Raw genomic sequence first — 12,235 nt, 5'->3', positions numbered from 1 at the left:
TTAAACAGTGAGGCGAGGCGAGGCTCGGGGCTCCTGGTGGGCAGCGCAGCCACGGGGCTGATGGCTGTGGGCTCGGGGGAGATGTGGGTTTTCTTATCACCCTCTCTGCCCCCTGCTTCCTGTGTTTCTTCTGGAGCTAATACTCACGCCTACTCGTGGGGGTGCTGGGAAGATGGAATAGCATCATCCAGCAACAGAATAGAATTAACACGGGCACCCAGAAAGCCCTCAAACATCAGCTGCCGTGATTGCTGCTTTTGCCCTCCTTCCCTTTGTCCTTTCATCCTCTTCCTTCTATTTCTTCTTTCTCTCCCTTCACTTCCTCAGATTCCCCTGCACCTTGCTCTGTCTACATAAGAGTGAGTTTCCTGCCAAATGTCAACATGAATCAGCCATAGGTATCCATATGTCCCCTCCCTTTGGCAGAAAACAACAAAATTCTGTAAAGCAGTTATCCTTCAGTTAAAAAATATTTAAAAAAAAAAGAGTTTCCTAGACTCCCCTGGTGGTCCAGTGATTAAGACTCAACCTTCCCAAAACGGGGGGTGCAGGACCAGTCTCTGGTCAGGGAGCTAGGATTCCACATGCTGAGCTGTGCACCCAAAAAAAAAGACAGTTTCCTGCTTCCCCAGCCCCGACAGCTGTGCTCCCTGGCTTCCCAGGGCTCTGGTGCCTCTTCAACCAAGGTTAGCCATCGCTTAGCTTTCCACCCTTCTCCCCTTGAGGTGAGCCTTGATAATGGGGTCACTGAGAGGCCCAGTGGGGGAGACAGAAGGGGAGCTCAGTTCCATGACCCAGAAAGAGTGAGAACAAATGTCAACATCCCCAGACAAGGCAGCTTCTGCTTCAGACCCTTTGGGGGCCCTTCTGGACCCCAGTGCCCCCAGTGAACTGGGTGAAGGAATTGCTACCTCTGAGAACGTGCTTCATAGACATTGAGGCTGTGAGTGTGTCAGCATCGTCCCAAGCTATGTCTGCACCAGGAGCGTGGTCAGAATCTTCATGTCTCACCATTTTAAAAAGGTTCTTCAGGGGAGCTCCCTGGTGGATCAGGTGGTAAAGAATCTTACTGCAATTTAAGAGACCCGGTTTTGATCCCTAGGTTCGGAAGATCCCCTGGAGAAGGAAATGGCAACCCACTCCAGTATCTTTCCTGGAGAATCCCATGAACAGAGGAGCCTGGCGGGCCACAGTTCACGGGGTCGTAAAGAGTGGGACACAACTGAGCGACTCACACTTCAGGGCTTTCGGGAGGCGGTGTCCCTCCCTGTACCTGCTTTCATGTCCCAGCCTCCTGGACCTCCACGGAATTCTCACCAAGCCTCAAGTTCCTTTTCTCGGTTTTAGGATCCATCATCTTTTTTTGCATCCCCACAAGGAGTCCTCGTCTTCCCCTTTCACCAGTGCAGCAATCCCTAGTCATTTCCTGTTCAGAAAATACCCAGCGATGACCATGAGGCTGCTCGATGCCCTTCGCTTAGGTGACTGGCCTCGGGGTCCCCAGGCGTCGGTGTCAGACTCCCTGGAGGCTGTGCCGTGGCCCCCAGGGGCAGCCGTCCTCTCAGCAGTTGGGGGCCACTCTCAGGTCAGAGGCTGGGTCTCCCCATCTCCCCTGGCAGGCTGTGGGCCTCCCTGCCTCCATGCCTGTTCCCCTCGAGCCTTGCTTCTCCTTCCACCTTGACTTTTCCAAAGGGTGAATCTAATCCCATTGCTCCAGCCCTGGGAAGAAGTCCCCCACCTGTAACCCAGTTTATAGCACCCCTGAGCATCTAGGCCTTGCCCCTCTCCTTCTCCCTTCCCCTCCCCTTTCACCTGGTCAGCTGCTTATTCTTTTAAGACCCAGCCCAGGGGCCCCCCACCTCCAGGAAGCCTTCCCTGACTGAACCCCTGCCCAGCCCAATCTGTTTCTGTATCTGTCTCTCTGCTGGGTGGTGAGAGCTGAAAGCAAGTGGCCCTGAGTTGGTGCTCGACTGTTGACACGTGGCCACAGTGTCACTGAACTGAACCCCACCTTCAGGGTTCCCTTCCTGTCCCGCGGCCCCGGCTTCAGCAGGAAGCACCTCGTGGAACAGAGGGGAGCCCCCAGCGGGCTTCGGGTGTGAAGGCCGGGCCCTGGGCTCTGAGCACTGTAGGCTGGTGGGTCCCTCCTCAGCTTGGAAGGCCCTGTCACACCCTCCCCTTCCTCCCATTGTGCCTCCTTTCCTGTTTAGCTGACTGTGAGTTAGGCCGAGAACGTTTTTTCCTCCCTCTGAGAACCTGCTGAGATGGAGCCGTTTCCCCTTTGCATCCCCTCTGACGTCTCCCAGGACTCGATGCTCTGACCCATGGGTGGGCTCTGGGATCCATACCTTTGGACCCAGATCCGAGCTCGACCCATCTAGCCGTGTGAGCAGAGGCAAGGGGCTCACCCCTCCGGGTTGCGGTTTCCTCATTTGTAAAAAGAAACCGAGCGCGCAGTCCTCGCGGGGCCGAGCCGGCGTCGGCGGCCCAAGCTGCCCGTGCCCCCGTCTGTGCTGCGGTCGTCAGGCTGGGGGTTGTGTCCCCCTCAGAGCCCAGCCGGATGCGCCCTGGATGCCTGCGCGTGCAAACATCCTGTTCTTCTTTGAACTCCTTACTGGAGAAACAGGGAAAAACCCAATCTTTTTTTTTTCCCCTCCTAAACCCGGATCGGGTGACACAGAAAACACAGGCGTGGCTGGCCTGAGCTGCTTGGCTGCGGGCTGCTGAGCAGCGTGGCCGCTCCTCTCCCGGGTTAGGACGGGTTCCGTGGGAACCAGGCCACCCCTGAGACGGGAGGGCGGCCCTGATGTCTCCCCGGGGCCAGGACCTGCTGCACAGCCCCCTCCTCCTGGGCAGCGAGGGCCCCGGGCTCACGTCCTCCCTGTCCCGCCTGCCTCCCGCCCTGCAGGTGAACTTCCGAGGCCCCCGGAACGGCCAGAGATGCTGGGCCGCCAGGACCCCGGTGGAGAAGCGGCTGGTGGTGCTGGTGGCGCTTCTGGCGGTGGCAGTGGTGGCCTGTCTGGGAGTGCTGGGCATCCAGTACCGGACAAGTAGGTGCCTCTCTCTGGGACGGGTCTGGGCTCCGCTCACGGCCGCCCCGGGCCGTGGCCGCGTGTGTCAGCGGCTGGCCTCCGAGGCTCGGGGGGAGCTGGGGCTGGGGGGCTGGGGGGGCTGCTGCAGACCGAGGCCTGGGAGGTGGGCAGTCAGGTTTGGGTGTCAGGAGGAGTGAGTGTGAATCCTGGCCTGGCAACTTGTTATCCTTGTGACTTTGGACAGGTCACTCAGTCTCTCAGAGCTTGTGTGTTTTCTGCTTTCAGTGGAGACACCGGTGGTCAGTTTGAATTCCTCCCACAACTAGCCCACGTTTCTCTGTCCAAACCTGTGTAACAATATGATCAGACCCCACTTTGACCTCTGAGGATTCGGGATAATCCTCAGATTATCTACCGGGCACATACCTGGTGCCCGGTAGACCTTCTCTGGCTTCAGTTCCAGGTACTCTTACTGTTAGGATGTGGGCTGGTTAGACATGCGGGCTGACCCTGTCGCCCATCAACAGTTCCAACAAAGCAGCAGTAATGGCTTCCGCTTGCTGAATACTTTCCATGTACCGAATACCTTTATAGATGTAATCTCGTTTCCTCCTCGCTGCCACTGTGTGAGGTGTGGTTGCTTCTGGCCCCGTTTTCTGCAAAGGAAACTGAGGCAGTGAAACTAAGCGGCTTGCCCAAGGTCATGTGCCTAGTGCAGGAGGGATTCAGCCGTGGGCTGGTGGGCCCCAGAGCTCGGGCTCTGTCTTCTGTGTGATTGATGGTACACCCCAGTGTGTGTTTACCACCCCCAGGAAAGCTGCTCTTCTCTGAGCCAGGGGACCTTTGCATACCTCTGTCATCTCATTTCTCTGTCCTACCTTGTATAGTAATATGATCAGACCCCAGTTGGATCCCGCTGTCAGGGGTCTGAGGCTGGTTCTCTGTGTCTGGTTGAGTGTATGTAGCAACTGCCTCTCGCAGAATCCATGCTCCATAAGCTCTTATGGACCAGGAAAGGGCAGATCCAAGCTAATAGGGATGGGAGTCCAGATAATTCCAGGATCTCTTTCTCCTCTGTGCCCTTGTATCCAGCTCTCTGATGGCAAGAAGCCACCTGGATGAGCAGCCTCTGGGGCTTCACCAGGAATTTAACCCCATCGACTTTGTCACCTGGGGCTCATCCCATCAGAGAGATTGTGAACCTTCATAGGATCTGTCAGTTCAGTTCAGTCGCTCAGTCGTGTCCGACTCTTTGTGACTTTGTGAACTGCAGCACTCCAGGCCTCCCTATTCATCCCCAACTCCCGGAGTTTACCCAAACCCATGTCCATTGAGTCGGTGATGCAATCCAACCATCTCATCCTCTGTCGTCCCCTTCTCCTCCTGCCCTCAATCTTTCCCTGAATCAGGGTCTTTTCAGATGAGTCAGCTCTTCACATCAAGTGGCCAAAGGATTGGAGTTTCAGCTTCAGCATCAGTCCTTCCAATGAACACCTAGGACTGATCTCCTTTAGGATGGACTGGTTGGATCTCCTTGCAGTCCAAGGGACTCTCAAGAGTCTTCTCCTACACCACAGTTCAAAACCATCAATTCTTCGGTGCTCAGCTTTCTTCACCATCCAACTCTCACATCCATATATGACCACTGGAAAAACCATAGCCTTGACTAGATGAACCTTTGTTGACAAAGTAATGTCTCTGCTTTTTAATATGCTGTCTAGGTCGGTCATAACTTTCCTTCCAAGGAGTAAGCGTCTTTTAATTTCATGGTTGCAGTGACCATCTGCAGTGATTTTGGAGCCCCCCAAAATAATGTCAGCCACTGTTTCCACTGTTTCCCCATCTATTTGTTATGAAGTGATGGGACCAGATGCCATGATCTTAATTTTCTGAATGTTGAGCTTTAAGCCAGCTTTTTCACTCTCTTCTTTCACTTTTATCAAGAGGCTCTTTAGTTCCTCTTCACTTTCTGCCATAAGGATGCTGTCATCTGCATATTGGAGGTTATTGATATTTCTCCCGGCAATCTTGATTCCAGCTTGTGCTTCCTCCAGCCCAGCGTTTCTCATGATGTACTCTGCATATAAGTTAAATAAGCAGGGTGATAATATACAGCCTTGATATACTCCTTTTCCTATTTGGAACCATTCTGTTGTTCCATGTCCAGTTCTAACTGTTGCTTCCTGACCTGCATACAGGTTTCTCAAGAAACAGGTCAGGTTTCTGGTATTCCCATCTCTTTCAGAATTTTCCACAGTTTATTGTGATCCACACAGTCAAAGGCTTTGGCATAGTCAGTAAAGCAGAAATAGATGTTTTTCTGAAACTCTCTTGCTTTTTTGATTATCCAGCGGATGTTGGCAATTTGATCTCTGTTCATAGGATCTGGGAACATCAACTCCAGACTTTGTTGAGCCTTCTCCACTGTGAACTTGCTGGCCTGCATGACTGGCCACACTGCATTGGGGTTGGGGAAGGGGTTTGGAGGCCTGAAAAGAGTGCAGGGCTTCATCTGAGTCATCCTCCCATCCCTCCTGGATCAAGCAGTCCTTCATTCACTCATTATTCATTCCACAAACATTGAACGAGTGCTTACTCTATGTCAGGCACCTAGGTGGTACCTGAGAAATAATTGCTTAGTTATTTAACTGACTTTTAATGGTTTGTAGATGTTTTACCAAATGTGCCTAGCCCAGCAGGTGATTATTGCATATCTGATTAATTAATTAGTGATTTCCTAACCATATATGCTCAGCATAATGCCTGCATGCCATAGGATACTTTGCAAAGTGAATAAATAAATGATTGAATGAACACAGAGCAAGAAGGAAGACAAAGTGGGAACAGCCTTTCTCCACTGATCACCCTTGTCCTGCAGCTGCCATCTTGCTTCGTCCTAAAGCAGGTTTAATTCCGGGCAGTGCAGGCCTTCTCCAGCCGTGTCTGCCCAGCATGGGAGTTGATGAGATTCCAACACGCACTGTTGCCCTGAGGTTGCCCCTAGAAGTTCCAAGGACGTTTCTCCATCAGAAACCAAAAGGGAGCCCCTAAGGCCTGGCTTCTGAGGATGGGGCCGCACACATGTCTGTCGTTGCCAGGTGGGGCCCACAGGGAGGAATCCTGCTTCAGTCTATCCCGTCTGTCTCAGGGCTCCAGAAGGGTTTTCCCCAGCCTGGTCCTCGGTGAGGGGAACTCTTCCCCCAGGGTGGAGCTGGACTGGGGATCTGGTGACCCTTGAGCCTGTTCATGTGTCTTTATCAGCTGCCTGAGCCTGGGAAAGCAGTGGCCGCCCCGGATGCTGGTGATAACCTCATTACCCAGCAGCAGGTGCTGGCACTATCCACATCTGGGCAGACATTGGGCAGGTCAACGCAGATTTTGGTGATTCTCAAAGATGCACCTGTAAGTTATGTCTGAGCACTTAAATACATATTTATCCACCTTCCTGTTGCACCCTTCTTTCCAGAAACTTACAGATGCTTTGCAAACAAAGGCAGCAAAACAAACAATACATTTTCCAGAAAATATTCTGAGTGTCTCACTTAGTGTTGAGGCCAGGCACCATCAGAGCCTCTAACCTTTAGCTACATCTGGGACCTGCTCCTGCCTTCTCCATGGATCATGCACAACCTAAAGGGAAAAAGGATTTCTGCATCTACAGGTGGATCAAAGGCTGGACAAATCTCCTTTATTCATTCATCCATTCATTCAACAAACACTTAATGAATAGCTGCTGGGTGCCAAGTTTGCTGAGCAAAGGAAGTGTGAATGCAAGTAAGATGTTGGCCCTGGGCTTTGCAGTGGTAAAGAACCCACCTGCCAATGCAGGAAATATTAGACTAGGGTTTGATTCCTAGGTCAAGAAGATTCCCCTGGAGGAGGGCGTGGCAACCCACCCCAATGTTCTTGCCTGGAGAATCCCATGGACAGAGGAGCCTGGCGGGCTTCGGTCCATAGGGTCAGAAAGAGCTGGACACCGCTGAAGTGACTTAGCACGCACGCACGCACGCATGCAAGATGCTGGCCTTGCTCCCAGGCTCACTTCCTGGTGGGGAAGGCAGTTGGGGTGATGGTCATGACACGCAGTGTGCCCAGGTGGCAGGCCTCCAGGCAGCCAAGGGGACCAGGCAAGGGTGAGGCTTCCCCAGGGAGGGAGAGCCTGGGCTGAGTTTTGAGGTTGTTGACATGGGGTGAGAGGCACGTAGAAATTATGAATTAATTAATCAAATGTACACGAAGCACCTCCTAGGCTAAGGATCGTTGATAAGGGATCTACAAGCCAATAATAGTTAAATAGCCAGGCAATTATTGCCTAAGTATCACCTGGGTGCTTAAGTATTGCTGTGTGCCTAGCGGAGTAGGTGCTTAAGTGAAGAACTCAAGCCTGTCAGACTGATTCCTGGGGACAGGTTTCCTATTTAAAACCAAGGCCCGCTGTGATAACTGCAGATTATCTCTCTGTCTCTCTCATGCACACACACACATGCACAGATTCTGTCTTGCTCCCTCAGGATCAATCTCTTTACAACTGGCCTCTGGGTTTTCCCAGCAGCCAAGTATTTGTCAAGCTTGACTTCCTGCAGTTAGTTGTATAAAAACAATAGGTATTCTTTTCCTTTTCCAAATATGAAGTTATATCATAATAGTGAATAGGCTTTTTCAGATGACACAGAAACTCTTTTCCCCCACCCCCATAAAGACTTTGGTACATTTCCTTAGTTGAAAAGCAAGGCATGCAACTCAAAGGTCTCATCTAGAGATATTTGAAATTGTGCCATGTCCCCTACCATTTCCTTTCTCTATTTTCATGCCTAAGGTGAAAGTCACTCAGTCATGTCCAACTCTTTGCGACCCCATGGACTACACAGTCCGTGGAATTCTCCAGGCCAGAATACTGGAGTGGGTAGCCTTTCCCTTCTCCAGGGATCTTCCCAACCCAGGGATCGAACACAGGTCTCACGAGTTGCTGGCGGATTCTTTACCAGCAGAGCCACAAGGGAAGCCCATTTTCATGCCTAACAGTTCAATAATCTTTAATTGTTGCACAGTCATCTCAAAACAAGAAATTAGTGGGTTGGCCAAAAAGGTCGTTCCAGTTTTCTGTAATATTCTCCAGAAAAACCTGAGCAACCTTTTTGACCAGCCCAATACCTTGAAATAGAATCGCCCTGACTTTTGAGCTGTCCTGCAACCCTTCTGAGCCCTTCGTCCACCCTCAGGACCTTGGGTTTATCATCAGATGTTAATTAGCACACAGGTTGCCCAGCCCTGGCTAGCGCTGCATCTCCAGGTGAGATGACGACCAGCCCTGCCAGCCGGTGCATTCTCTTCTGCTCTCTGAGGGTTCATCTGGGAACATCAGACACTAAGACTCCAGGGAGCTGAGTCCCCCGACCCCGCTGCCCAGCCACGAGGTCACTTCCTCATCATCAGGCAGTTGGTCCTCCTTTTTCTCATCTCCAGAGGGAGAAACCGAGCTTCTGAGGGATGAGGTTACCAGCACGAGGCCAGAGGCAGAGAGCTGGGCTTTGCACCCAGGTCTAGGAAGGAGCCCCCAGCATCTGCCCTCCCTCCTCCGTGCGTGGTGGGGAACTGAAGGGCCGGCCAAGCGGCAGTGCAGGCAAGTGGGAAGAACCCAGCTTTGGCGTTGCCGAAGCAGCACAGAGCGGGTTCAGCCCGGGCGTTCCCATGCTGCCCCGGGACGCTCAGAGCCTCGCTGAGTTTATGTCCTCATCTGCCCCCGGGGGTCTCACCCCCGTTATCGGGAGACCATCCCTCTGTCTGCTCCGGTCGGGTTCGTCTCACCACCTGGGCCTGGACCCCCGCTAAGGCGGCCCTGGCTTGCTTCCCCCGCTTGAGCCCGCTGACCGACCTCAGGGCCGGAGTCAGGCCCCATCCACCGGCCTCTGCCCCAAGTCCTATAGAATCAGCTCAAAGTGAAAACTGAAGTCGCTCAGTTGTGTCTGACTCTTGCGACCCCACGGACTGGAGCCCACCAGGCTCCTCCGCCCATGGGATTTTCCCAGGCAAGAGTACTGGAGTGGGTTGCCATTCCCTTCTCCAGGGATCGAACCCCCATCTCCCACATTGAAGGCAGACACTTTACCGTCTGAGCCAGCAGGGAAGCCCATAGAATCAGCTCAGAGGAAGCGGATTTCTTTGTTCCTTGTGCTTTGGGGGCACTTGTAGGATTTGGCAGCCCTCCCCCCGGGCGCCTGTCATCATGGGAAGAGCTCCCTTCCAGCCCCAAAGCAGAGAGAGGGTGGGACTCAAACCCCACTGGCCACTGAGCAGGGAGCTTAGTCTCCCTCCCTGTGCCTCTGTTTCCCAATATATAAAAATGGTTTTAAGCAAAGTGATCTCTTAGGATTGTTTCCTTTTCGCTTTTTTGAAAATTCAGTGAGATGATTCTCCTGCCTTATACCCGGTGGGAATGGTTTTTCACGGCTCCTTCTGTTCCTCAGTCTTTCCTTCTTCCTGGCACCTCGTCCATGTCACAGATTTGGCCCACTCAGTGAGTTCGTGTATAATAAGCAACGGACATTTCTCCTTCTGTAGTCTTTTGACTTTTCTTAAATAAGTTTGTATCTGCCACTAAATTATTAACTCCTGAAGGAAAAGACTATGCTTTTATATCTCCCACTACACACACACACCTATCTGCACTCAGCAAAGAACCTGGAAGATGCTCAGTAATTACTTTGTTGAATAAATGAATGCATGAATGAGTAAACGAATTTGTTGAGCATCAGGAAATAATTTTAAAAAATCAATGAATATTTATGGCAGCACTGATTAAAAGAAGCACCTTGGTTCTGGTTTTAAAGTCATAGGAAGGATTTTAGGCAACTCAACAGAAGTCTTATTTTACAAGCCAGGAGATCATAAATCCACTGAAATCTTTGTCTCTGTAGTGTTTGGTCTCTCTGTTTGGTCAGGGCTGGGGTGGCCCAGACCACCTGCACTCTATTTCCATAGCCTCCTCCTGCCTGCCCTTCACTGGCCTCTTAACCTTGACCCCTGCCAGGAACGCCCTCGGTGTGCCTAAGTGAGGCCTGCATCTCAGTGACCAGCTCCATCTTGAGCTCCATGGACCCCACGGTGGACCCCTGCCAGGACTTCTTCACCTATGCCTGCGGAGGCTGGATCAAAGCCAACCCCGTGCCTGATGGCCACTCACGCTGGGGGACCTTCAGCAACCTCTGGGAACACAACCAAGCCATCATCAAGCACCTCCTCGGTAGGCACCCGGAGTGGGGACTGGGGAACGGGCTGCAGAGGGGGGCTGCCCTCTGGACCCGGCCAGGCTCGGCTGAAGGATGAGGTTCGCAGGATGGGGAGATGAAAGGGTTGGGAGCAGACAAGGCTGGGTTAGAATGTCTGCCCCGTCTCTGGGTGTGTGATCCTAAGTCACTTATCACTGAGCCTCACTTCCTCTATCTGTAAAAACGGGACTAGTAAGGCCCAAACTGTGGAGTTTCAAGTGCTAGAGAGCACGTGTGTGAAGCATTGGCATGGTATGTACAGCATGTTATAGGTGTGTGAGTACTGTGTGTGTAGCTGTGGTCATAATTTATGGCTTCGAGCTGTGGCTTAGTTTTTGACTGGTTTTGACTGGGAGTTTTGCAAGTTGTGAGCAAAAGGAATGAAGGCATGCTGGATCCAGATTTTAAGGTTGTGAGCCGATCCAGGTTCTGACAACGGTTTATCTGAGAATCATCCAAAGGCAGGAGTCTTCCTTGGCCTTGTGGTAATCCGGCTTGTGTGATAAACCGTCTCACCAAAGTTCTTCGCTTTATACCTTGTTAAGCCATTAGCACTTCTAGTTGACCTTGGTGTTGGTGGTTTTATCCTCAGCTTAGAATCCCATGTCTGTCTTGTTTGAGGCTGTGTCCTTAGTTAAAGTCTGTTGAATTAACATCTGCCCCTGAGGGCGCTCCTCCATGTGGAATCAAAACACGCTGTGTTGTAACCTGTAGAGGTCCCAACTTGAACCCCTTTGGGACCAAGACCTTCACCATGCCTGTCTCCTGCTGACCCCTGCCCCATCCTGGGACCCTCAATGCTGATAGGAGCTCGATCATGAAAAGTCAGTCCATTAATTCACCAATGATAGAACTGAGATTGAAGAAGTACTTACTAAATTAAAAAAATACTTTCTTAAAATATAATACCTTCTTAATACTCAAAAGTCGGTAAATTGATGAAGACATCTAAAAGAGGGCTCAGTCATGTCCGACTCTTTGCGACCCTTTAAACTATAGCCCGCCAGGCTCTTCTGCCCATGGGATTCTCCCGACAAGAATACTGGAGTCGGTTACCATTGCCTCCTCCAAGGGGATCTTCCTGACCGAGGGATCAAATCCTCATCTCCTGCACTGGCAGGCAGATTTTTTACCACTGGCAGCACCTGGGAAGCCCCTAAAAGGGGACAGATGGTCTCAACGGGACAGAAACCTTCCTATGAGACAGGAAAAGATTTCTAACTTGATGATTATGAATTTCAGGAGACTGTGTCTTTAAGATGAAAGTGGAAATCAGCAAACCAGATTAAGGAAACCTTTGCTTTCTTCACCTCAGCCCCAGCAGCATGGCTGCTGCAGGGTGGAACTCACCCACCACTTCTCCCTGGTACCCAGCAGCTCCAGGGCAGGGCCCCTGGGCACAAGGAGACCTGCTTGTCTCCCTGAGGATCAGAAAAGGTGGTGGGTGGAGGTGGGGCGGAGGGAACCCCAGGTCAGGAATAACCCAGCCCCCTGTATGCGCTATGCCACCTGCTTGCCTTTGCAGGGGAATCCAGCTTTTTATTTCAGAACTAAAGGCAAGTATGTCTGTGGTGGCCAGATCGAAACTCAGGGTTGTCCTTTCCCCAGCATCTAAAGACACAGCTGGAGACTGGGCAGGGATCATCAACCAAAGCAGGAGAACAGAGGACTTCCCTGATGATCCAGTGGTTTAGATTCCACACTTCCGCTGCAGGGGGCACAGGTTCAATCCCTGGTTGGGAAATGAAGATCCCATATGCTGCACGGTACAGTCCAAAAAATAAATAAGTTGTATTTGGGGACTTCCCCGGCAGTTCAGTGGTTAAGAGCATGTGCTCCCAATGCAAGCAGCACAGGTTCGATCCCTGGTCTGGGGACTAGACTAAGATCCCACTGTGCTGGGCAGCGTGGTCAAAAAAATGAAAAACACGGCAAGAG

The 12,235-nt window shown here is 51.8% G+C and overlaps 1 protein-coding gene across 1 annotated transcript in view; it reads left to right on the top strand.

Annotated features, from left to right (window-relative positions):
* The window catches only part of ECE1 (endothelin converting enzyme 1), a 63,874-nt gene that overhangs the window by 6,137 nt on the left and 45,502 nt on the right, over positions 1–12,235 (top strand). Inside the window, exons 3-4 of the mRNA XM_061148105.1 lie at positions 2,909–3,050; positions 10,060–10,272. Of these exons, the coding sequence (XP_061004088.1) occupies positions 2,909–3,050; positions 10,060–10,272 (355 nt within the window). The remainder of the gene's footprint in view (positions 1–2,908; positions 3,051–10,059; positions 10,273–12,235) is intronic.

The sequence above is a fragment of the Dama dama genome, chromosome 8 (assembly GCF_033118175.1).
Source record: "Dama dama isolate Ldn47 chromosome 8, ASM3311817v1, whole genome shotgun sequence".
Taxonomy (NCBI): Eukaryota; Metazoa; Chordata; class Mammalia; order Artiodactyla; family Cervidae; genus Dama; species Dama dama.
Note: the sequence above shows the minus strand (reverse complement) of the source record. Positions and strands in the feature narration are given on the sequence as shown.